Here is a 27979-nt window from a genome sequence, read left to right as displayed (position 1 = left end):
AAATTTGTCTCCATTTTCTCACACAAAAGTGACAGCAGTATTCGATACAACTCATTCCAACTTAATTGACCTGTTGATTGACTGGACAAGTGTTTAATATTTTTGGTCTAGTTTCATTCTAGAAAGACTTTCTTTTAAAAAAGATACAGCTGCACTAAGATGCACCTTTAGATGAGTTTTATCACAAATGATACCACCACAGGACATTAATACAAGTAGATTTTGAACTTTTAATGTTGAAAAGCTTAAGAAGTTAATATTCATAAGTGGTAGGATTCTCTGAACTCCCCACCCAACTTAGAAAGCGGTGCAACTGCTAACACTACAGCTGCTCACTATGGGAATTCATTCCGTTCAGTTCATGTCAGATTAATAAAGTTTAAGCTTAATTTACGAACTAGAAGAAATACAACCTGAAGCAGGATCACAGTGATCCTTCAGTTATAGATTGTGAATCCTAAGAGCTTTACAAATTAAAGAACACACTGAAAACTTTTGTGCAAAATCACAAAAAAAAAGTTGCTTTATTCGCTGCTGAAACTTAGAGTGAACTTGGTTTTTATTCTACTCCTTTTAAGTTGTTCACAGTGACCAACAAGACTGCATATTAGATTGGAGAAGAATTGTTGCTCTGTAGTTTTAGGAACACATACCGGCACAGCATAAAATAGAACTACCTTTCTTTCCATTGACAGAAATCTGTCCCTAGCACTTTGATGACTGATGATCTTCATAGTAGAAATACAAAGATGCCTTATATTGAACAGGAAATTATAGACTACTAGAAAATGAGCCAAAAGAAGAATTAAAGCCTACAGCAATGACCAACGATATCACCATTATGAAAAAAGGAAACAGTCTCAAAAGCAGCTCAAGTGTCTACATGTAAGTCCTGAGTAGTTCAGTGCCTAGTCAGGTTTCACATGTGCCAGAGTACAAAGAACATCCTAAGGACTTCAGAAGTCAGAACATATTTACATAATTTCAAGATGTTTAAGACACTGAAACAATTGCTAGTATTTCCTCCAAGCATGCATGGATTCTGGAAGTAAGCTTTCAGGGTGCGAAAAGGAATTCCCAACTTTTGTTGACAGTCATCCTTTTGAATTTGGCTCTCCTCACTGTAGTCTAGAAAAAAATATAGCATGACTGCAAAAATCTGTAATTGTAATCATAAGAACAATTGTTTCTCTTTAAACAGATATGGCCTCTATAAATTAAAAATGCAAAGCAAAAAGCAGCATCATTCCTAAATTACGTATGGCCATTAAAGAACACAAAATTGAATTTTAATAATATTCTCCAGTTCTGACCTACAGAAGCCAAGGCCATAACCATTTTTAATGACAGAGTACATCATTATGATAACAGTAGGTATGAAATTAAGAGGGCTCAACTTAACTGTAGAAACTTATTGAAGATATGGGGAAAGGCACTTAACTTATATTGAAGAATAAGAGATTGTATCGGATAAGTATATTAAAGACAAAGAAAGTCCACAAACACATTTTAAGTGATCTGGAGACTAGCGTCACATAATATGTATGAAGGAATTTTCATATTTTATCCTAGTTTCAATTATATTGCTTCCAGCTTTCCTGTAGTAGTTCAGAAAAATACCACCACCACCCCAACACAAACGCCCAGCTCCTACTGGTCTGGCAAGTCAATAAATATCCTAACAAAATGTCATCATATTCAGGATTATAAAAAAAAAAAGTCTGTTTCCAGGACAAAAAGGGAATGTGTCTAAACACAACATCCAGTTAATTCAGACACATCAGACACTGAGGAACAGTAGATAGCTAATCATCTGCATGCAAATGTCCAGGCAAAGAAGTGTGCAAGACTGACTAAATAACAAAAACAAGTTTAAATGACCTTCTATTTTAAGTGGAAGCTTTATAGAACAGTCAGACTGTTTCTACTTCTGGTAGAAAAACAAACAAACAACAACAAAAAAACTAACCTGCACACCAGGCAGTTGTTAAGTATGGAAGATTATAAAGCCTACCTCAGCAACCTCAATTGAACACATAAGCAAGCTTTTCAGCTGCTATCAATCTTCACCTTAGAAGAAAACCTTGACTCCAATAGGTAAATACTCAGTAGAGAAATAAATGGAAATACACTTTCAGATTAAAAGTTTATTGTATTTGGAGAAATAGAGAATTAAACCATTGAAGCTACTGGGCTTTTTGCATACTTGACTAAGAAGCTGCTCAAACACCTGAAATGACAAAAAGCAGTAGAAAAATACATACTGGTATCTTGAAAACACTGGCTTAATACCTCCTCAAGAAGAGAAGACCTATTTCTTTGTTATCCATATATAAAGTCAACATTTCTGGCTCAAGTTACTTGACATGATCCACAGTTACTATACAAACACTTCAGAGTGTGCTTTTCTAGAAAATAACAGCTGCCCCAAATTTATGGGCTGGAAATTAGATTATTAATAACACAAACATCACTAATACTTCCATCATTGTTATTAACAGTAGTTACTGTTTGCTAGCCTAGGTAGATAAACAATAACCTTTTTTTTCCCTTCAAACATGTGTTACTACCACTTCAGCTACATCTGTGGCTAAGAAATAATTTGTCTTTCCTGCCTTCAAACTTGTTTGGAGGAGAAAGGCTTCCTTGAAGCCTGTGGATTATGCATTACTCAATTGTTTGTGTTTCCACAGCATAGAGAGCAAATCAAATGCTACTGTGAGAAAAATATGGGCAGTATCAGAACAAAATATAGAACAGTACACATGCATTTAATCAACCACTGGTCAAGAATTGTACTATGCTAGTCCTCCCCAGATGATGGAAGCTGAAGCAGCTCCTGCTTTTGAGAGTGGACTAGTTCTGTATAGAGATAGATAAAAGATACAACCTGAAACTTCTATTTCCTTGTCAGTTTGCTGTAATGGATCAGACAGACTTCTGTATCAGCATTCCTACAATACATACAGCTCAGAACTATCATCTCAACTGTAAGTTAGTGATTAATTTTTGAGCATTTTAGTACTATGAATTCATTTTAGGTTCTAGAATGACTTTTCTGGTTACTCACACATTTACATGTATATACTATGACAGAACAAGTCACAACTATTCTACAAAAGTGCCCAGAAATGGGTAACACTGATGTAGGGATAAAACCAATAACCTACTGTCTTTTGTCTGTCTTTCAATAATCTAACCTCTTCCATTATTTTAAAGTCATTGAAGAAGGTTGATAGCGTCAAGACTCAAGCCCCATATAATTATCTTGATTCTTTGTTTTTAGAGTGGGTAAAGAAAGTTCCAAAGCTCCCTCTCTGACCTGAATAAGCTGCTTGGAATATTTTCAGTGTTAATATATTCTTCAAACTGAAGAACAGTGTAAGAGCTCACTTACATAAAATCCTCCCTACGCCCTCACCTACCCATACCAACACAGGGAGTGACAGCCTAGCTTCTCCCTTATGGTAGTACTCTGTTACGTGCTTGAGCACAAGTCCCTTCAAAGGCAAATATTTGTTGAACTTTTTATGAACAGCTCAGACAATATTTTATTCAAATCAGACTTGACAATTATTTTCAAAAAATTATTTGTACCAATGATGTGTCAAAAAATAAGATAAACAAATCAGAGCAACAGCATAAGCAAAGATTGGGCAATGGCTGGCACACTGAGCTCCTACAGTGCTCCTGTATGCTGCAACCATTTCCTTCTACCCCTACAGGGGAAAAAGAAAAAAAAAAGTGAAGAAAAAAAAGGGACCAAATAATCCAAAGGAGGCTTGCCTCCTTTGGACCATACATCTAAGTAGTTATTGTAGAAGAGGATATAAAACTATCAAACTGAAGTGAAAATGAGAGTCTGCATATAGCTATTCAGTAGTTCAATCTGATACTGTTATATGAAGTATGGTGTTTGACCAAAACTTAAAAATATCACTTGAAGTCAAGTTTCTCCTGTATGTAGGAAAGACGCTAAAGGTACAAAATGAATTCATATTCAAGTGAACTTCGAGTTTAACAGCCTCAAGAAGCAGTGAGCCACTTTTTTTGAAAACCATCTGGACACACTAAGTTGTTAAAAAACAGAACACTTTAGTCTTAAAACTGGTTCAGAAAAAAAGGTAATCCATGTAAGTAAAAACTTACATAAAGAGGATTAAATTGCACCTGTACATAGATACTAAGATCTGAATAGATTTTAACTTCTTTCTATTGAAGTGTTATGTCTCAGTAAGCATTGGGGTTAAATCCTCAACGATATCTGAGGTACAAAATTCTGAACAAGCAAGATAACGGAGGATTAGATCCAAACTTTATGGCATAGCTGAGTCCAAATATTAAGATTAGGCAGTTCAGTAAACTGTGGTTTTAGGAGGTTTGAGAAGATTACTATCAAGCAGTTTTTGTCCAGAAGTTGCCTCTAAATTATTCCATTATTTTATTGAATACACACAGTAGAACAAAAAATAGTTCAGAATTTGTGAAACATGAAGATAACCATTTTGTTAGTTCTTTCTTCATTTCTTGTCGAAGTCTTTAACCTTGTCAGTATTCTCCTTTTCACCTCACAAACACTGATTTTTGTACCCAACTTGAGAAGGATTTGTTTTTAAAGCCTCAGTGTTGCTAATTCACCTTTAACTACTACTTTTCTAAACAAGACAAGTAAACTAGCAGGCATAATAAAGACCAATGAATTTTAAAGCTCTTCTATTAGTTTCACTTTCAATAAAGTAGACTGTTTAAGATACCTTTTTCCCTCCCAACGAACAGTGAAAAGAACCAAAACCCAGAGCATACTTGTCTTCAAAACAAATACCAAAAAGATTTTAACCTCCATAGCCTGTTGTGGAAGAAGCAAGAAATATGACTGCTAGAAAGAGCAAGTCTACCTACACCATAAACAGTGAGTGATGGCGCAACCCTACAGTGCAACAGTCAGTTACTATACATTGACTTCTTGTCTGACCATGATGTAGCATATTCACAATGCTTTAACTGTGCCCAACATGCTTTTCTCCAACAGTGGCCTTAGATGTCTAAGGAGAACTGTAACAGGGCAAATGCTTCCAGGTTCCAACCACTACATCAAAGAATTGCTGCATCCTTAGCAAGTCACCAAACATACAGAATAAACAGTTTTTCAAAGAGAAAAAAGTGACAGTTTTGTCTTAACATGAGTCCTTGCACATGTGGAATTCAGTATGTTGAAAAAATAGGCTTTCACTAGGGTTTAGTTTAAGAACAGTCTGTTATTTCACATCTGTGGCCTATAAAACATTAACCATGAGGTTCAAAATCACTTAGAGTGGAAAGCAGAAGATGAATCTCAAGTTTTCTTCAGAAAAGCTTTAAAGAATCATCATCTTTCATCATCAGGGAGTATATCAAGGAGAGAGGACAAGACACCAGAAGCTGTTCCTACCATGTGACAAAGGCTAAATAACACGCTAAGCTTCAGAAATCAACACTCAAGTCTGAACAGTTTAGCATTCAGTCCCCACCCCATATGGGTTTGATACTGCGTTGGATTATATAACTTCAGAACCAGCATTCTCCTTGAAGTTTTATAAAATAGTCTGTAGAGATGTGAGCCAAAGACAAATGCTGTGAACACTTTCCATATTATTCTGACAAGGAACTATAGCACATAACTAGTATGCTAGTAAATTTAAATCCTTGCTTAAAGTTCTCCTGTATAGCAAAGTTTCTACTGAGGCTGACAGTTCTTATTTCCTACACACCAGTGTTCTAGAGCATTTAAAACCTGGAAATAGAACCTTGTTTAGGATCAACCTAAAAAAATCACTTAGTGGAGGAGTGAAAAACGTGAAGCAAGCTAACTACAAAGTTTAAAACAAAACTTGTTACTAACTTCTAACACATTGCTTTTGCCAGTACGTATGGTTTCAAGTCCATGTTTATGATTTATATGTATTTTGTTTTTTTTTTTGTTTTTTTTTTTTTTTACATTCCATACAGTAGATGAAAAATGCAAACGTTAAGTACCTTGCCATTGGTGATGTACTTGCAGTTAATTTTTAGAAACTTCTCCGTAAATGCTTCTTCCTCTTCGGAGGTGGATGATACCACTCTTGTAGGACGAACACATGCATGTGCTGGTGAAGCAGCTGACTCCTTCCGTTGCACTCCATCTGGATCCTAGAAGGGAATATTAAAAAAAAAAAAAAAAAAAAAAAAACTTATCAGCTTTGCCTTTTTCAATATTGAGATCATCTTCCGTTGTGTAATTTTTGCTGTAGAAATGAAAGAAAAGGTGAAAATAGGATTCCAAATCCACTGCAGTTTAAAGAAAAACTTTGATCTGAGCATATATATAACACTAGTAAGGCACAGCTTAACTAGCACATGGTAAGAAACACAAGTAGGAAGGCGTATTCAAAATCAACCTGAGAACAAACAACAAAATAACCATCAGAACTCACATATGGAGATCATCTGATGTGCTTTCACATCCAAAACTTGAGAAACTGGCAGTTAATGGAAAGGATTATTTTCCAACTTCAACAAATAAAAGCCTCATTAAGTCTTCCGTTATCCTTCCATAATATTATACGGTATGTTGGAAGGGCCCTCTGAAGGTCAGATAATCAAATACTGTGTTGAAAGCAGGCTTAAGCCTACACCTGATCAGGTTGCTCATGGCATTTTCAGTTGAGTTTAAGTCTTAGAGGCAAAAGATTCCATAGCCTCTCCAAGAAACCCATTCCAATATTAGCCACCCTTATCATGAAAAACATTTTTGTATTATTTAACCAGGAACTCTTACACAGCAACATGCACCTGTTGCTGCCTAACCTTTCACTATGAATCGCTGAAGTTCCCAATGTTTGTTTTCCTCCCTCCAACCTCTCTATCTGTGGTAGCACACAGAAATCACGTTCTCCATTAGCATTTTTTCCTCGAGGCTATGCAAACTGTCTCTCTCAGACAGTCCTTGTGCATCATGTTTCCATTCCCTAATTATCCCCCCAGTGGGCTCTGTGCAGTACGTTCACCTGTCTTGGGCTGAAGAAGACAGAAGTAGGCACAGCACAGCACATGCAGGTCCACAAGCTCCCCTGACCCGGGAGTAATCATCTCTCTTAACCTTTTGGCATTGCTCTTTCATTTGCCACCTGGAACACAATTAGCCCGCATCTTCACAAGCAGCCACTGTTAAACACTTTGCCCACCAGGACACCAGATCCCACCTCCCCTGGGCCCTTACTCCTTTCCTGCAAAGCTGCTGTCTAGTCAGCCAGCCCCCAGCCTGTACTGCCACATGGGGCTGTTCTGGTCCAGGTGGGTCTTTGCTGCTACTCAACTTCAAGCAGCTGGAGAGATGAAGCAACAGAAACCACCTGATGTCCCTCATTAGCAGCCCTTGCCCTTCCCTCCAGTGTATTGAGGACTTTCCCTAGAGTTTGGTCCTTCCTAAGCTTGCTGAGGGTGCATTCTGTCCCAACACTTTGGGCACTGCAAAGCAGATTAACCAATATTAGCCTTCATGGGAAGCCCCAAATATTTGCAACAGCCCACTCTCCAGAAAGCAGGAGAAAATAACCAACTGCATGCAGAGACACTGAATCACTTTGAGCCCAAAGATCCTACCAACTTTTCCACCTTCTCTTGTAGCCCATCCATTCAATTCATATTTCCCTAGCTTTGTAACAAAGCTGCTCTGGGAGTGCGTCAAGTGTCTAGCTTTAGTCAAGGTAAATAATATCCATGTTTCTTCTCTCATCTGCTGAGCCACTCGTGTCATTATCTGATAGAAAGCCGTCAGTTTGGTCAGGAATGATACCAACACTCTGGCTGTTCCCTAACATCTTCATCTTTCGTCTGCCTTGATATAGCTTCCAGAAGAATTCCTTCATCACCTTCCCAGGCAGATATTAGTTTCTATCTTGCTGTCTCACTATATATCCAACAAGGTAATTACTATACGAACACAGAACCTTACGAGGAACAGGACAGAGGGGAAAAAAAGTTTACAAATAAAAATTACACATATAGAAAAGAGTGCTCCAAAGCCTATTTTATAGTCTCAGATGATCCATTTGGGAATTTAATCAACATTTAGGGAGTTCCATTTCATGCACGATTGCTATCAATAAACTACTACAACTTATAAAAATGTGAACTTCTATGTTCCCTTTGGGTTTCTGCTGTTCTGTTCAGTTCTATTCACTAGCACAAGTTGCAGCTAACTGCTTTTAGTCTTACTTAAAGACAGTACTTACAACTGTGTTCAGTTCATCATGTCTTTGCCACTACTTTAAATAAAATTGAAAGATGCACATAAAGGTTAGAGAACCAAAGTCCAGTTCTGAATATTGAACTGGATTTTGCAGAAAGAGGTAAGAGATACAATTAAAAGGCAAGCTTCCTCAGGATGAGTTCTCCTTCCATCTCTGACTTTCTCCTAAAATTATGTGGTCACTTTTGTGACTGCATGTAATTTTATATGTGGTTGTAACAGTCCCTAGTTGATATCTAAGTCCACCATTTATAAGCCAGCTGTTTTGCATTCAGCAGGACTAATACTGGTGGCAGAATTTCAAATTTATAATCCTGTTATAAACCTTGTCACTACATATTTTTGAAGTGTATTTTTAAGTTTTACAGGTAGTAAAATTTACTGATCTTCCTAAATTTGTGCATAAGACTGCTAGATGAAGAAACACTTGAAGAAAAAAAAAAGAAAAAGAAAAACAGTAGTGTAAGAAAGGCTTAAAAATCTAAGCCAAGCTTTTATATAAAAAGCCTGACACTAACAAGCTTACTGAAATACACACCAAAATGTTAGCTTAAAAATAGCAAGGTAAGTAAACAGGATTATAAAGGCCTTATATTGGCCACATGCTGACTTGTATTTAGTCACGGTAGTGTTAAACTAATCTTAAACAGAAGCAAAAGCACAAACACGGTACAGTCATTGTCTAACTAACTCCTAACCTTTGCTTAGGCAAAATATGGTAGCCTCATTCAATTTCAGGCAAGAAGTGATCCATTTCAATGATGATACCACAGAGAGATGATCCCTTTACATTATAAAGGCAGAATAACATATCCTCTTTAACTTTAGATGTGCTAAAATTTCACCTGCAACTGCTGATTCAAAACTGTGGAGTTGAAGAAGACAGACATCAATACAGAGCATTAGAGAATGCATGAGTGACAGCACTATTACCAAAGGAATGGCAGAAAGGAAGAAAAGCATGGAAAACAGGTGTTATCAAAGAACAAAACCTGCCAGCCTTATCTTCACAGAGAAGTCATGTACTACTTGCTAGTTAAATAAAAACCAACCACAAAAAAAGCCACATATACACAGTCCACGCTGACAAGCACAAGTGACTTCTATTGTTCTTCATTTTTATTTCACAAAAGTCATCCAAGAACATCCCCTCCTTACACATGCCTCAAAAAAGCTCAGAAACGAAAGCTTCTGTGAACAACTATATATTGTCACATAAACACTTCAAGAAAAGTCAAACTAAGAACTGTTTGTGGTGATCCATGAGACGTAATGAAATGCACAAAACTGTTCTGCAACAATGCAGTATGTCAAGTACAGTTTAACTCACAAGATGTTGCCAACGTTGAGTTGCCTACACTACGCAAAATAACCCTTCATATAAGAGGATTTTAACTTCATATTTTTTTAATCCATTCTGTTTCTTCTTTGACTTCAAGCTTTTGTGTTTTTTTTTTTTTCCAACTGATTACTTGCACATAGTGAACATACAGTAGCATATACTACTTAGCCCACATATCTACTACATGCAAACAAGCATATACAAAAATGATTCACAAGATTAAAAACATGTTGTATCAGGAAAAACACCTTATCTAGTGTATTACAGAAAGAGCACTGACTTCTATTAGTAAAATTAATGAAAAGTTACCCAAGGGAGAAATCAATATTTACTCTGTATGGGTAGATCTATCCTAGCATTTACAGTCATTCTAAGAGTGATAAGGAAGAAAGTAAAGTAAATACACTAGATTAGTCTGCAAGAATACTACACCACCACCACTTTGCCATAAAATGTAAATGTAGATTTATTTACTACAACGGACAGTAAACATCCCAAGACAATAGCCATAGGAAGCTGGGCAAAGGACTAACAGAAAAAAAAAAAAATTCACTACAAGCAGCACTGTAGCCTGATGCAGTTTAGGAACCTCTTCAGTAATGAAGCTGTAACCTCTATTTAAATTTCACTGGATCAAGCCATGCAAGGAAGTAAATAAATGCTTTAAGTCTCAAGCCTACCTAAGCTTTTAGCACACAGAATCCTGGAGTAGTCATTTGACAGCATGACTGCACACTATCAGGAAGTTATTTGAGATAAAAGATAACAGGAAAAGAACAGTAGCGACATGTTAGGAAATATCTGAATAGGGTAAGAATTGTGTATATTGCAGAGAAGCTGAGGGTCTAATACAGCAACTTTCTGATTTGATTTTATAAAAGGTATTATTCTGCTTTCAACTCCAGGTTCTGTAAAGTACTTTCTCCCAAAACAAGCGAATACTTTAAGAAGAAAGCATAACATTTGTAACATTTATCTCATAAGGGAAAATTATTTATTTTCAAGGACATCAGGTATACCTACATTTATTGTAGTAGCCTTGTCAAACTCTGCTTCTGAAGATGTAGGTGATAGGGGACTTATAGGGCTTAGAGAGGGGGAGCTGTCCACACTAGAAATGTAGTCTGGGTCAGGAACATACAAAATCTATAAAGAAGATATAATGTAGTTAGAAGTTGTGCTTTCAAAGTTTAACTTATACCTGAAATAATGAGAAATCTATTTGTCACGCTTTCTCAAAACAAGCTAAACAGAGTTATTTTTGCACCAGCTAATTTTAAGAGAAATTATAAATTCAGGGAATAAACAAAGCAACACAAAATAAGTCTCAATTTTAGGTTTAAAAATTTTAAAATACTATCATCTTAGAATATGAGTGATATTTAGTTATAGCTGAGAAAATATTCAGATAGAAAGCTTTAGAAATATACAGCATGTCAGAAATGCCCAATAAAGTATTTAAGGAAAGCCTGCCTGACTTCTCTTGCTATCATTCTACTATCTGAGCAATCAAGAGACAGACTTCTGAAGAAGCTTATGGACATGTTCTAGGATTCTTTCAAATACAGGGCTGATACCAAATGGTGTCATCAGCTAACCTACCACTTCTTTCCAGGCCTGTCTTTGAAAGAAGGGAGAAGGAAAGGCTAGGGGAAAAGTAAATATAAATAAATAAAAAGCTATAAGCAACAGTAACCTAGAAATAAATAAATAAAGAAATAACAATAGTTCATGTACCCCCAGTAAAAAGACAGAAAGTTCTAAGGGTGGCATGGAAACATTACTCAATTTATTAAGTGACTTACAGGCAGTATCATGCAGTCAGAAATACTCTTTGCAAGCTGTACTCTGAATTCAACCTCTGAGCAAGAGATTGTAAACAGCCTACTATATTTGCAAAGTAGCAATTTAGCTTCTACCCAAGTATCATTGTATCATTACGCATATTTAGGTTTTTTGTTTGTTTTTTAAAGTCCCTCAATATAATTAGAAGAGAGGTAGTTTCAATAGTTGATCCTTTTTCTGGAAGCTATTAATAATCAGATGGAACTCACAAACTACAGAAAAATCACAGTATGGTTTGGGTTGGAAGGTAACTTAAAGATAATCTAATCCAAACCACCAAATGAAGAAGCCTTTTACAAAGCCAAGATGAAAACCAGAAAGAGAAGTAATTTAACACTGTCTCTGATAAAGATGAGAAATACGGGGAAAAAAGTATTTGCTGAGTAAGTATTATTAAGTAAGTATTACATAATATAATAGTACCTGTCCAGGAACGACTGCTCTGGCGAAAAGCTTATTTAACTGAACCAGTTCATTGGGTGTTGTATCAAATTTCAAGGCAATACTGTTTAAAGTATCTCTTGATTCCACCTGTATCAATTGGGGGAAAAAAAAAAAAAAAAAAGAAAAACAAAAACAAACCTGTAAGCAGTTAGTTCAAATAGTGGTTTATAAATTTTAATCATATGTAGGTTTACAGAGATTTTCATAAACAAAGTCTTTATATCTTTGCCCCAAAAGATAACTATCTCATTAATATTTGTCTACTGCAAACCTGTATAAAGACACCTGCCTTCCCACCCAGTTTCCAGGTGGTCAAAAGAGTTGGTCACACATGTTGGGCTGCAGCTCAGACATTGCACCAGAACTCCTGGTCTATAAATTCATTGCTGGGTACCATTGGTCATATACACGATCAACTCATTTCACAGAACCTCACAGCCTCCCTCTTCAGCTTCACTTCTCCATTCCTCACTTATAGAAAAGTTAAAACAAATCTCCATAAATGTTAGTACTATTCTCCTATTGGAACAAAATTCTGTTAATCTGGTTTTCAAGTTAAAAATCATCACTTAGATCAAAAATAAAGAAAAACAGGTCAACTAGTATGACAACAGATGGAATATACGCTTTATGGAGTAGGTGATTTCTGAGTAAGGATTTTTGCAAGCTCTTCTTCTCACTCCTACACCTCCTCCCCATCTCCCAAAACATATTCAATATGAACTAATTAGAAGAAAGCGAGGGGAGAAGTTGATTTTGAAATCTATCCATGAATTAAAGAATTTATAGGAAGCGTTTAAGAACAGTGATAATCATATGACAAGAAAGCAAAGAAGTAAAAAGTCTCAATGACACTGGGTTTCATAACCACTGTATCAGGGAACTAATCTCCTATCAGTTAAGAAAAGATAAAGCAATTTATGCAAAGACATATTTGTGGGTCTAAACACAGAGTATAACTAGAAAAACTCCACTAACAGAATCTTAATGTCTTCTCATTTGTCCCTCAGCTTACATCTGCATGATATATACCTCTAATACTCACTATTTATATGGATTAATTATTCACAGGCTAAGCTTTCCTTCCATTTTCAGTCTATTCACTGAAGTTTAAATTATCTTGACAGCTATGGAAAAGAATGCTTTCTCCTCTAAGTTCTCTTAAAAAAAAAAAAAAAAAAAATCAAAGGGGAAGAAGGTAAAGGTGGGGAAGACAAAACTACCTTTTTCTTTCTACTATGTTCTATACACAACTGTTTTGAAAAAGCACATGTATATTGTTAGCTGACTGCATATTCATCTCCTGCTCTTCACGCTCTTCCTTAAAGACATGAAGAGCACCATGTCTTGCATGTCCCATCAACTGCTGCTAGATCTAAAAGGTAAATATCCTTCACTTCTGCTTGAATGAATGAGCTGGGGCAGAAAAACTGGGGATGAGTATGAAGGAAAGGTCATAGATAATATACATGATAATAGCTTTTGGTTTGACAGTAGCTCCACCCTATACACAATCACACAGGAAAACGTGTTTGGAATTGAAAGACCAAAGCACTCTATTTCAGTAACCATACTGCAGCATATCATAGAATCACAGAATGGTTTGGACTGGAGGGGACCTGAAAGCCCACCCAGTTCCACCCCCCTGCCATGGGCAGGGATACCTCCCACCAGCCCAGGTTGCCCAACGCCCCATCCAGCCTGGCCTTGAGCACCTCCAGGGATGGGGCATCCACAGCTTCTCCGGGCAACCTCTTTCTTCATTCAGAGGGTGGTGAGGCACTGAATTTCCTCATAACATATAACCTAAACCTCCCTAATTTTAGTTTAAAGCCATCCCTCCTTGTCCTATCACTACACTCCCTGACAAAGATTCCCTCGCCAGCTTCCCTGTAGCCCCCTTTAGGTACTGGAAGGCCACCATAAGGTCTCCCCAGAGCCTTCTCTTCTCCAGGCTGAACAAGTACGTAAGTAGCACAGTATACATTAGGTTAGCCTGCTTCCAACCATAGTCTAGTTTGGACTGTTCCAGTTAAATTAACATATTCTACATAGCATAACATAATGTTTAATGGTAACCAGTAAAGTATCACAGGACACATCCATTCTTCACAGAAGCTGTAAACATTCTGCCAGAATGCAAGCGTACATAATTTAGTGTTAAATATTTAATCCCCCAATACTAACACATACATTTTACGTTGTGAGAATAGCTGGTAAATACATATCCTATCTGCTGCAAAGCAAAAGCAGCATGTAAACTGTTAACTAATTGTTCCTCAAAAGACATTTCCCCGTTGAATGTTCCAGAGCTTAAAACTGAACAGAACACTAATCCCAAAATAAAGGGTATTTTTCAAGTTCTTAACTTTTTAAAGTTACATCATATTAGCAAACACATGTTGACAGTACAGGAATTAAAAAAGCATAACTGACAGATAAAAAGGAACAAAATATATCCCTTAAATAGGGAAGCAAGTTGTCCTGTAACAAGTGCTAGAAACATCACGTACTTTGCAGACTATCATGCTTCAAGTGAAAACAGAGGTCAGTTTGGGATACTAATATATTTAACACTCACAAATGGGAGTCAAATACTACTGGAATACTAGAAGAATACTGACATTATTTTTTGTAAATGTGCATGTCAGCCTAAATTCACTAAAATGGGTAGTTATTGCCAAAGAAATGGCAGTTAACTATTTTGGAATAACTTCTGCGTTAGGACAATTCTTTGTATAGGAAGCCATTAAGGTACACAGAGCCCCAAACACCTCTCTACTGGTATATTTCATGCCTGAAAAGACCACTGTACCACAGCAATTCAGTACCAGATGATCACATAGTTATGGATAAGTCACAAAATTCTCATATGCGACTTTTAGTTGGTACTAAGGCAGAAAGCAAAAGAAAAACCTAACCAGACCATATATTTACTACTTATTCCATAGACTACAACAAAACGGACAGCCAAATTACAAAGTATAGCAGTGTTTCCATCAGAAGTTCTACATTTGACAAGTTTGCTGAAACTGCTAAATGAGATTCAAAACTTTGCCTAATTCAGAAGTTTGCTTTCATGTCAGTGTTGGAGGAAGACTCAGTTGTTAAGTAGATATTCCATGGGTATCACGTAATGAAAATATTTGAAATTTTAGACTAACATTAATAAGTCAAAAGTGTTCAGTTTCAAAACAACACTTAAGCCTGCTAAGAGTGCATTCATTCTTCTCAGCTTTCAGAGATCAGACCGGCTGGTGAGATCACTGAGCAAGTGAAGGTGATCTTCAAATCATGATCATGAGAAAGGCAAACATAACCAAGCTTCCTTTTCTTATCTGGTTCTAAGGTTTGCACAGGTGAATCTAAATGCTACATTAAGTTTATCAGTGCTGGTGCCTGAACTTCCGTCTAGTTCTCCAATTCTCGGGCTTTCTGCCATAAAATAAATAAATAAATAATAAAAAACATAACATCTAAAAGCATAAAAGAGTAACTGTGGGTAAGAGTAGTTTAAAAAATGTTCTGGGTCTGGCTGGGATGGAGTTAACTTTCCGTGCAGCAGCCCATACAGTGCTGTGCTCTGCACTTGGAGCTAGAACAGCAGTGGTATCACACCAGTGTTGTGTCTGCTGCTGAGCAGTGCTGGCACCGCATCAGGACTCCCTCCAACCCCCCCAGAGCCAGCAGGCTGGGGGTGGGCAAGAGGTGAGGAAGGAACATCACCAGGGCAGCTGGCCTAAACCAACCAAAGGGATATTCCTCAGCATAAGGTGTCACACTCAGCAATAAAAAGTGGAAAAGGGGAAGGAGGAGGGGGGCTCTCGTGAAGATGTCTGTCCTCCCAAACAACCGCTTCACGTACTAAGGCCCTGCTTCCCAGGACGTGACAAAACATGAGTCGTTGATGGGAAGTAGGGAGTAATTGTTTTTTCCTCTTTGCTTCCAACACAGCCTCTGCTTCTATGTGGTTCCTCCCCTCTTTCTCTTCCCTTTAATTAAATTATCCTTATCTCAACCCATGAGCATTTTTCTTTCCAGCATACTTTCTCCTCCCACCTCTTCTTTTAAGGAGGGGGAATGAGAGAACGGTTGTGTAGAAGCTCAGCTGCCCAGCAGGGTAAAACCACCAGAATAACTAACAGGCAAAGAAGAAACTCCCCACGGCATGCCACAGCCACCCTTAAGTTTTTTTAATCCTTTTTTGCCCTCCCTCTTAAATCAATACTGGAAGAAAGGGGAAAAAAAAACAAATTCCTCCTTTCCCAGGAGAAAAAATAAATAAATAAATAAAAAGCTTTCTGTACATTGTGCCTAGCTATTCAAACACTATTCTGAATATTAATATTAAAATATTTCCATAAGCATACTTAAAGTCCTATGCTTCATCTTCATGGGAAAGTTTCTCCTTCTAAGGGAAGACGAACAATGGTTAAGTTGTTTCATGATTTTCACTGAACAGCAAGATTTGTTCAAATACAAATAGAACCCTGATAAAAACCAACAACTACGTGACACATTAAAACATTTTTCCCCTACAAACAGTCTGAAAGGGAATTGAGCAGGCTAGCTGGCGCCTTGAAGTGGTTCAGTGCATAGGAATTAGAGTTGTTCCTTCAATATATAGATTCAGGTATAAAGACTGAAAGGTACTGATTAATGAAAATCCAAACCCAAGAATCATTTATTTGGGATGCATGAGGCTGAACACACACAAACCCTGTTTAATAACTTTTGCTATTAAAGGTCTTTTTTAAAGTGTAAGTAGCTCTCCTATGGCCAGCAGCAAGGCTTCTAATCATCAACTCTCTATGAAGTTATACAACAAAAGCCCTTTTTCTGCAGTTTCTTCTGCCTTATGCAGTCACTTACATACAAAAAAAAAAAAAAAAAAGTTTACAGATATGACTAGATACAGCAAGAGACACTGAAGATCCGAGTAGTCTATTTCACTTCTCCAGTAACAGCCCAATCGAAACACTCTCCAAATCATCCTGCCCCATTTGAGCAGAGGTACCTCCCATTACAGAGCACCACTTGTATTCATGTTTGCCACACATGCACCAGTAGACAAATGGCTTCAGTCACCCCTGACTAAGGTTCTACCTTCTTTCATTTTAACAGTTTGGCAAAATTGTTAGCAAATTTACTTAAAAGCCTTATTTAAAATCAGATAATCTACTGATATTTGAATGAACTTAACTGTCATTGCATTTCTACAACTGAAGTTTGTTTGTTCTTCCATTAACGTTATACATTTAATATATATGAATCAGAGTGCAAAAATTTGTTTTATGCAGTATTTCAGGGCTAGTTGTCTGAGAACCAGAAAGCAAAACAATAGTTTAAGAATATTAGAAGGAACTAACAAAAGTAGAGACAGGAAGACCAGGAAGAGGGGTGAGGACAAAGGAGAGAAGAGGACATAAGAACTTTGACTGGTGTTGTACCCAAACTTTTGGCAATATCAGATCAACTAAGTTTTAATAGGCCTAATTGCTGTAAGATGTAACATCAGGAAAGTGGAACTTATCAATAAGGTAAGAACAACTCCAAACATCATTTTAAAGTTAGTCAGAACATACAACAGATGAAGTAACACATTATGATGTACATTTTCCAAATCCCCCCAGATTGGGAAAAAGACTATGACAGCAGCAAGTAAAGAGAGGTCAGATGAGAACATAACCCTAGCCTTGAAATGAAGCATCACGAGAAAATAAATAAATAAATAAAAGCACAAAAATTCCTACATATGTAGGAGTCTAAACAGGATGTAAAGGCTTATGATAGCAATAAAATAGCTGCCTCAGAAAAGACAACCTTGACCATTCACAGCTACCCCAGAACTGAAAGCACAATCTACAATTACTCTTGAAAGGTATTAGCACACACTGACCACTACTCTACTCTCAAAATAAGCACATTCATCAAATCATTACAGCAATTAAACCTACATTAATACTTGGAATTTAAGCCTAACAAACTTGCATCTGTTTGATGGTCACCATAAAAGCACTTGCCACCCACAACCCTTGAGCTAAGAAAGGATCAGAATTTCCTCCTAATTTTACCTTAAGAAGCAGACTTCATATGACACTGCAGTTTTTTTCTCAGCATACAGTCCAACTGGTTTCTAACTAAAACAAACCAAAGTAAAGAATATCTAGAGATTGGACTTCGCACTAAATAACTGGGAAATGATCACTTCAGAAGTGTGACAGTTCAGTGGTGAGAACTCCAGCTGAAGACCCTGTCTTAAGACTCTGCTCTACTATAGATTTGCATGGAACTCATTTATTGGTAGCAGGTTCTTCTCATGATCTGGACCACGTACACTTATCTGTTATTTCAGGAGAGGAACACATCCTTAATCCCCCAGAGAGCTGAACAAACCAAATCAACATTTACTTTACAATTTTTCAGCGGCTGGAATTCGAACAGCATAAATTTGTTCTGAATTTCAGCTTCAAGAAAGCCTTTATTATAGGCTAGAAGTCAGTTCTCAGTAAGAGGCAAGCTAATGAAATTCATCTTGCTTCACTACACATATCCTGTGCCTCTCCCCAGATTAGTATCACAGCCTTCTTAGCAGTTAAGCCATTTAGCTTAATGTAACATTAAGAGTTAAGTCTTCCCCATCTTTAATTCTTGAAATAAGAACACCAAGAGATCAAGTACAGACATTTATAGAAGTTCTTATTTTTATTTTATCCTGTCCAGCTTCAAAAGCATTCAAAAATAACTTCCTCTGTTTTGATGTTAACCTTATAAGCATTATTTAAAGGCTTAATTATATTTCCACTATATAGCACAAGACAGATACTTCTCACTTCAGTTTCCCTTAGTAACCATAAATGTGAAAAGCTGACTGCAGCACAGTTTGAGGGTCATTTCAAGAACAGAACAGGCAGAGAAAGGCTCCATTTTCAGATACTGCTGGAAGAACAGATCCATACTGTAGAAGGTATAGATCTATGAAAATCATTAGAAGGCGGCTGGAAGGTCAGTATCAAGATATAGCCAACCCTCCCCCATTCCTGCATCCTGTTTTTAATCCTAGTGTCAACAGTTTATTAGCAATGCTGAAAGCAGGCAGCTTGCACATGATTTTATAATTAATGCTATTTACTGCTTCTAACTAGTTACATAAAACTGAATCATTCACCACATTCATTAGCTTGATAGTAGTATTATTTTTAGTTTTGTCTTGTTTTATTTTTGAAGAAAGCAGGCAACTTAAAGAAGTATTATAAAAGCATTAGTCAAGTACTACTAGCTGTCTAATTGCTGATTTAATTTCTGTTAAAATAAGCCAGATATACCAAATTATAAGATTAAAGGTAATGCACATCGCTGTTTTGCTTATATTTAGTACTGAAAATAAGTCTGCGCTTGCTTTGCAATGACATTCTAATAATCAAACAGCAACTTACAGAATATTCAATAGTCCCTTTAGGCTTTTGAAAAGACATTCGTCGCCCATCTTTCTTGTCTGGGGTCTTCTTCTGGCCAGTGTCTGAAAAAAATTGAGGCAACGTGCGTGTTAAATTCATTTTCTTCTCTCAGTACTGTCACAGGCTGCTGACTACAGCCCCGTGGGCAGACATCTAATTCACCAGTTACACAGCTTGCTCTCGAACAGCCAGCCAGCTGCTAGAATAACGACTTCATTCCCCTGCAATGCTTTAAGAATCTGACCAATATAAACCACTGATAACTGAGAATCAATTAACTGCGTAAGTACTTGCTAGTAACCAGGAAGCTATTAATGAAGGAAGGCTAAATAGGTGACCTACCCTATCAGGCAAGCAACATTTCTGGAACTGCTGTTTTTAATTGGTTTTCTATTGCACCCAGTCTGCTTTTGTCGAGAGGGGAGATGATCTAGCATTCCCCGTGTGTATGAACTAATCAGCTTTTTTAAGCTAAATGGTGTTTGGTAAGTACAGAGTATTTAAAGTTTCTACGTAAAACAAAGGGAATTCATACTTAACTTCAGAATTATCCTGTTTGTGGCAAACATGTGAAGTATGTACACCCTATGCATAAATAGCAGGATTCTATATAACACATGTTAAGAACTGTTCTTTCTATTGACACATCTTATTTTGATGACCTCCATTTTGTAAGCTAATCAACAATTTGTACCTAAGTACCTTTTATTTTTTGAATAATCTGCTTGATATACTTATGATAAAGACAGTGTAAGAGTGTAATCACATGATTCAATAAGACGCATTCAATACTATGTCTTTAAAAAGAATTTTTAATATATCCACCTATGAACAAGTCTTGAAACAAATCCCTTAACTTACAACTTTGTCACAAGGTCTCCACCTTCAACAGTTGAATATCTGCTATTAAGAAACCCAAAATATTTACACGAGACGTTATGTTTCCACACCACACTGGCATTAGTTACTGTTGTTTTGATACAAACTGCTGGTACTATAACTGAATATATTCAGTTGAATATTTCAAACCAAATTGGACATAAGAAAAACTTTACAAAATATATTCTTTTAAAACAGCTTCACATGCAAAAATTGAGAGCAGAAAGCATGCTTTATGTTTACATAAGCTGAGGTAATATGTAAGCTTGCTACAAACTTACAGCAGCTTCTACATAACACAACTTTTAATTAGTATCCTGACAGCAACACAAGAAAAAAGATTAGAAGAATGCTTGTATGAATTTCATCTCCCAGCCCCACAAATTTCTGCATAGGTAGCTGAAACTATCAAGACATGAGAAAAAAAATAATACACAAGTTACATAGAAAGTTCTGCAGTGAGGAAAAAATAAACATCCAAGATCTAACACCTCAGCAATTATCTTACATTGCAACACTGGGCAAGCTGTAGAAGGCAATAATAAAAGTGATTTCTAGCCAACAACATAAGTACTTTCCTGGGGTGTTCTTCCTACAAGGAAATATACATTGAACTAATTCTACATTTTTATATATATATTAAAAAGCAAGTCTGTACAAGAGTGCCCACATGATGAAGTTTGATATATAGATTATATTATGATAAGCTTTAATAGCTATAAACAATAATCAAGATGTTAAGCTGATTTTTAAACATCCTCTAGAAATTCTGAGTCTGAAAATTGTAGCTCTGCATCCTGCCATCTTCATCCAAGACATTAAAAGACATTTCTTCCCTAATTTACTAATTGTAGATTTAAAAATTAAAAAAATACCTAAAAGAAGCCTTCATTACTGATGATATTAAAAACTTTTAAAGATGTCACAAATATTTCCAAGGGAAGTTGAGTCAACCAGTAATGAGTAAAATACACTGGAAGTTGCACCTACAATGACAGCATACAACTTTTTCCTCTTCCACATCAAATATTTTGTTGCCAAAGTTTCTACCCAACCTTGCAATACAACACATGCTTCCTTGTCAAGCTGCTGAAGACTGCAAGGCCATTACAATTATGGCTGTGCTATATTTTCCAATCTTATCAAAACTTTGCCAGCAGCCTAATCATTTCTTGCCACAGAAGGCTGGTTCAAATACTCTTACACAAGTCAAAAGAAACACTGGAAGACAGACTGAAGCCATTTAGGATCCCATACAGGCCTTAACCTATACATGGAACAGGCCTCTATTAGAACAAGCAAATTCTCTCAGCCCCCATCATTAGCTAGAAATACAGAAATCCCATACTGTAACTTATATACATACTACATTTGTATATACCTCCCCGCCAAAATTAGGTTTCCTTTCTCTTTTTTCTAGCTTGCGCATGCAAGTGTCTAAAGAATTTCCAGACAGGTACCCCTCAGGAGGTCAAGTTAAGTTATTCTCTACCCTTCTGGCAAGGGAATAGAAGAATATAGCCTTGCTCAGATAACGAGCTCTGTTCCTTTTGCCAGAAATAAAGCAGAAAGGCAATTCCTTTCCAGAGCAGATGGATCTACTGTGCATTATATTCACAACATTTCAGGAAAATACTGGCAACCAGGGGGAGGGAAGGAGCCTATTGAAGGCACATGTAAGGAAAGCAGATCCCAGGAGAACTCCCACCACTAGGCACCCAAAAGCTCATGATCTACAATTTTTATGTCCCCTTCCATGTCTAATGCAGTAACCCCTTCCCATCCATCAGTGCCCACTTTGATTCTTTCCCTCTGATAGCATTATTTCCTCCTCGTTACGTGGATACAGGATGCAAACGCTTCACATCCTACTTTGACCCAAGTCCCCTGGGTCTAGAAGTGATGGATGCAGGCAGCGCTGGGCTACATGTGCGCCCCCCACCCAGCCAGACAAGCACAGGACATCACCATCAAACTCCCAGCCTCTGCCCACACCAAGCACTTGAGCTGTCTGATCTTTGAGAATTTGTGCACGTCACCAAGAGCATCAGAAGCAAAACCGGGCAGTATTTTAATTGTGAAAATGGGTCAGAGCAGCAGGGACATGCGTTCTAGTTCCCTGGTGGTACGCTATAAAGCCTCCAGCGATCTTGCTGAATGAAAGTAAACTCATCTTCCAGCCATCCTTGTATTCCTAGTGTGATACGAGACATGGGAAAGCCAACACAGCTGTCAGCATAGGATGCAGTGGTCTGAGAAGACCTCAGCAGCAGTGGGAATCACTCATTTTACTTACATGAATACTTCGTGTTCTCAGACCACAGGTATAAGAAGAGACTGAGACTACTGATCGTGCTGCATCACATGGGACCTCAAGAGTCAGCCTAAACATGTTTAACAAGTGGCTTTGTGGTGCTATGTTAGCAGGTCTGTAGCCATGCTGTTTCAGACAAACAAGATGACACTGTGTAACATCTAAATTGATTATTTAATTCTGAACTACCAGTTAGTAGGACTGGGTCTCTACAACAGCTTGATACCCTGAAGAGAAAGAGTACACGCATCAGAGCCATAAGTAACAACAGAATACTTGAACTGTGTACAACTTAAAAGACTGCAACTAGAAGACAGATAGGTAGAGAAGACAGCATTTAAAATGACACCAAAACAATATTTTGTCTGAATGATGGATGCAAGTATAGAGAAACCGACGAGTTCAGTGAAGCATTGTAGTGGGGTTACGTGGCAAGGTTTTAGTAACAGAGGGCTGCAGGGGTAGCCTCCGAGAGAAAAATCCAGAAGCTGCCCCATGGTAGATAAGGGCCAGTTCCAGTCAGCTCCAAAGGGGACCCACCACTTCCTAGAGCCAGGCCAATGAGTGATGTTTGCTCTTCTGTGAGAACAGATTTAAGAAAAAACAAAACAAAACTGTTGTGCCACAGCAGCTGTGAGAGTGAGGAGTGAGAACCATCCCTGCAGGCCCCAAGGTCAGTGCAGCAGGAGGGCAGGAGGTGCTCCAGGCAGGCAGCAGCAGTTCCCCTGCGGCCTGTGGACAGGCCCCTGGTGGAGCAGGCTGTCCCCCTGCAGCCCATGGGTCCCACATGGAGCAGATCTCCACGCTGCAGCCCATGGAGGAGCCCCCAGTGGAGCAGGTGGATGTGGCCTGGAGGAGGCTACAGCCCATGGAGAGCCCCCGCAGGAGCAGGCCCTGGGCCGGAGCTGCAGCCCATGAAGAGGAGCCCACGCAGGAGCAGGAGGTCTGGGGGGAGTTGCCACCTGTGGGGGACCCGTGCTCGAGCAGTATGCCCCCGGGGGATGGACCCCGTGGGACAGAGCCATGTGGGAGCAGTGCTTGAAGAGCTGCTGCCTGTGGGCAGCCCCTGCAGTCTCAGTTTGGGAAGGACGGCATCCCATGGGAGGGACCCCACAGGGAGCAGGGGCAGAGAGGGACCCCAGCCCCCATTCCTGTGCACCACTCAAGGTGGTGAGGAGATAGAAGAGAGTGGATGGGAAGGTGTGTTTTTAGATTATTTTCTCTCCTTCTCACTTCTCTAGCTTGTTAGTAACTGGCAGTAAGTGTTGCTAATCTCCCTATGCTGAGTCTGATTTGCCCATAACAAGAGTTGAGTGATGACCTTGTCTTTATCTCAAGCCTTGAGTGCTTTCCATTGTATTTTCTCCACTTTTCCCTTTGAAAAGGGTAAGTGAGAGAGTTGTGGTTGAGCTTACCTGCACACCTGAATAAGACCACCACAAGCATAAGAACTGCTACCTCATCATCAACAGAACTAGAATAAGAGTCCTGCTTTCTAACTTACTTATACAAATTAGGAAAGGGTTTTTTAGGAACAGAGCTTCAGATAAGGTAACTTGAGTCTTAAAATATGTAATAGTAGCATCACTCATATGATATTTGAAGACAACTTCAGTTGAATTCCAACATTTACAGGTGGCTTCTACTAATTGCCTCTGTAAGGCCCCTCACCATTGAATTCTGGTTGACTAAAAGTACTTTCCATGTGGCACCATTTCAAATCAGTATGGACAAGGGTGGCATTTCTCATTTCTTAAACCATCTGCCCTGGCTTGCAAACTTCCCATTTTCAGTTTTCATGCTTCTAGCACATCCTTTAGACTTCTTGCAGTAAGTGCTGATAAAGAGAACAAGATTTGAACCAAGAAACAATGCAGTGAAATACACCAAAGTAGAACTGCTTACAAATATCTTCAAATTTTCCATGGAGTAAAATGTATTAATCTTTCTTTACTCCACTGTTTTTCTGCAATATCTAAAACACAAACTTTAAAATATTAAATAGCTTTCAATGATATCCAAACTTTATTCTTTTACTAATGTCATTGTTATCAACAATTACACAAACAACTTTTTCCAGAAGAATTTATAAGCTAAACAAGAATCCTTTAAAAAAGGAAACAAGCTGAACAAGTCAACAATTAATTCAAATTACTTGCAGTTAGTCACTGAGCTTATTATGGTCAAGAAGATGTAATAAAAAGGTGGAGTGTTTTTTTTTTTTTTGCAAACAAGAACTGTGCATTACACAACAGATACGTATGCATTTAAGAAAGAGGCAGCAGACTTGTTAAGTGTTTATCGAGGAAAATCTTTTTAGAGAATATTAAAAAAGCAAACAGCATGTGGTAGAAATTTTAAAAAATGAATCGCATGAGGAAGTAAGGAAGGAAAGTAACCCTCCCTTGAAAGATTACCTAATAAGTTACTATTTAGCACCACATGAAACAATTTCCTAATTGATAAAACAGAAGAATAGATGCTACATTTTTATTAGAGTAGTTCTGCTCAGTAGGAATTAGATCTTTGTAATCTATTTATAAAGAGCCAAAAAGATTAAAATAGGAAATCTCTGTATTCCAGAAGGCTTGGTGACATGTTCCTTCTCCCCACCCCTGAGCTCCTAACAGCAGGGGCTACATCTCAGCAGAGCAGTTGTCTCATTGACCCTTCTCCTCCTCCTGCAGTTAAGTATGAACTATTATTTTCAGTTATATCCTAAAATTTTAGGAAGCTGGAGAGAGTGAGGGGGTGAAGAACAAGAGACAAACAGTAGCCTACAAGATGTTAGTCTACAGCTTTCTAGCTGAAGTTTTAGCAGTTCTGGCCAAGGCAGCACCATAAACAATGCCCCCTTTCATCTTCTTCCCTATGCTAAGCAACTGCTTGCCACTGTGTGGTTCAGTCTTTCCTAGTAAGTCATGTTCTTGAAACCACTAAGATAAATGATAAATCTCATGACCATTTTGTTCATTTTTCTTAAATGCACAGGCCCAAACTAAATGCACGAGACCTCAGAATGATGTTGCAGTTATTAACATATCTAAATAACTTTTTCCTGCAACATGGATTCAACCATGATTTAAGTTCATTTTGTGATCCTCATAACATAGGACCCTCTAGTCAGCTGTATAGCACATAGGCAGAAATAATTAACTACATGATTTCAGGACAGAAGAAGAATCAGTAGAATAAGATTTAAGGTATCCTGTATTGGCAGGCCACTTCCTGAAATGGTTAGAAGACAGAGCCTGCTCCATGCATGACACTCCTACTACCTACATCACACTGGCTTTTTCTAAAAAAAATGTTTCATATTCAGGGTAAACAGGAATACTTCACCAAGTTTTCTGATTATGCCACAGAATGTGTTAATAACAGTAAATTTCCTCCAATGTTTCACCTAAATATATACATATGGAGTTTAATATGTCAGAGCCTAACCAGCTGCAATCTCCACTTACTGTAGAACCTTTTAGCAGGTCAAATAAATGTACATGTATGTAATAATGAAAACATGCAAGTCAGAAAATGATACTCTGAGATTGAAAAGGAAGTTAACTTACAAGCATTTCTGACAATAGTCTTTTAATTTCAGACATTTAAAACTGTTTAGTTGTACATCAACACAACAGCAAATACACAGCTTGAAGGGCAAGCAATAAATCCAGTTGACCTTAGCTCACATCTTCATGATTTTACACTTCACCTTGTCATATTTAAGACAATGGTGCTTACTTTTTTCAGGAGCTCAGAATCAGTTAGCATATCCTAATGATGCAGCAGATGATGTGCTGTAAAATTACGTGCTCTAAAACTGCTCTGCAATCATGGAAATAGATCTACTGTGCATGTGAAGTTATAATCAGTGCTTCTGTAAATACTGTATTGTACAAGTTTATTGCATTAGGCTTGCAAATGGCATCTAACTGGGGGGACCAGTCAACATATTAGAGGGTTGGACTGCCATTCAGAGGGGCACAGACAAGCTGGAGGAACAGGCTGAAAGGAACCTTATGAAATTCAACTGGACAACAGTCCTCTATGTGGGAGGAAGGAGTCCCTTGTGTTATAAAGGCTGGCACTGAAGGTCTGACCTCAGCAGAACAGTTCTAATGTTAGAAATTGGAATTGATCAGAAAGATAGCAATGCAACATGACACAATAAAACAGAAAAATGCAATACAATCAAAGGATATAATTAATAGAATAAATTGTACCTATATTATAAACTAATCTAGCAGGTAACTGAAATAGAAACAAAACTTTAGTAAAACAACTAATATATCAGAACCCTAATGAGTAGTAACAACTCAATTAAGAATTATTACCTATGCCAAAAACTAGTTAAACAGGAAAGTGAAACAGAAACTAGCAGAATGGAGGGATATACTTATGAGGTCCCAATAGACTAGCCTTAAAAGCAACTCAATCACACATCAGCAAACAAAATTGGAAGCCAACAGCAAGTCAATAACAAAAGTCAAAATAACATTAAGAATTCTGTAGTCCCAAATCCTGGAGAAAAGAAGCAAGGTGAAATGTAGCAGTACAAAGCATAAGGTGAAGTGAAAGAACATTTAACATCACATATCCACTGAACACTGAAGAATTTCTGATATAAACTAGTAGAGCACAGTTGGAAGATTGTGCATATATTAACATATCACAAGATGACTGAGTCACCAGCCCAACACAGGCATAAGAAAATGTAATCTCTGAATGTATCAACTGAAGTATTTTCAGACATGATAGAGAAACATTAATGTATTTGTAAAGGGTGCTGGTGCATTTTACATGTGCTTCATCTGGATCAGTGTGTACAAGAAAACACAAGAACTGTGTCAAACTCTCCACTTTGAAGCTTCTATCATGCTTTATCATATATCTGTTAATCTTTATCCCTATTAAACATTTAACTTTTAAAAGACTAAGTGAAAAAATAACTTACTCTATTATTTTTAGGGCTTTAATCTGAGATTTAATAAGTTAGATACTAAGTTTCACAGCAGGACTTCAGAAATGCGCTGTAACTTGGCCCTGAATATTTCTTTCTACTTGCACTGCTGTTACCTTCACTATAGTACAGAGCACCTACAGGATACATGGCTTACTGGAAATACTGCATATTGTTATCAGTCAAGAGCTGATACGACAAGAAGTGTAAATAAACCCACAGGCCACATGGTTGAAAAAACGAACTATCAAATTCAGCCTGGGTGAAAGAGGAAATAATCACAATCTCTTAATAGAAGGCAACTAGAACAATTTCTGACAAACTAAGAGGATGTTCTCAGTGACTGATTTTCATTTCTTTAACTTCTGTACTTAAAAGATATATTGCAGGAAAGCTGCATGTGCAGTTCACCTTCTCCCTCCATGAACTGACTGCAGAGAGAAGCGAGGTGAGGATGTCTTGAGAAGGACTCCAG

At 37.6% G+C, this 27979-nt stretch overlaps 1 protein-coding gene across 3 annotated transcripts in view; it reads right to left on the bottom strand.

Moving 5' to 3' along the window:
* Positions 1-27979, bottom strand: part of OXR1 (oxidation resistance 1) — a gene marked incomplete at its 5' end in the record, with an annotated part of 77818 nt that overhangs the window by 45227 nt on the left and 4612 nt on the right. For 2 of the 3 annotated variants that reach the window (XM_082754325.1, XM_082754326.1), the window contains 4 exons: positions 6013-6165; positions 10632-10754; positions 11877-11984; positions 19334-19416. In XM_082754325.1, coding sequence (XP_082610451.1) covers positions 6013-6165; positions 10632-10754; positions 11877-11984; positions 19334-19416 — 467 coding nt within the window. The remainder of the gene's footprint in view (positions 1-6012; positions 6166-10631; positions 10755-11876; positions 11985-19333; positions 19417-27979) is intronic. The other variant, XM_082754327.1, reaches the window with a different exon arrangement.

Source organism: Aythya marila (assembly GCF_965140915.1).
Source record: "Aythya marila genome assembly, chromosome: 2".
NCBI classification, from domain to species: Eukaryota; Metazoa; Chordata; class Aves; order Anseriformes; family Anatidae; genus Aythya; species Aythya marila.
Note: the sequence above shows the minus strand (reverse complement) of the source record. Positions and strands in the feature narration are given on the sequence as shown.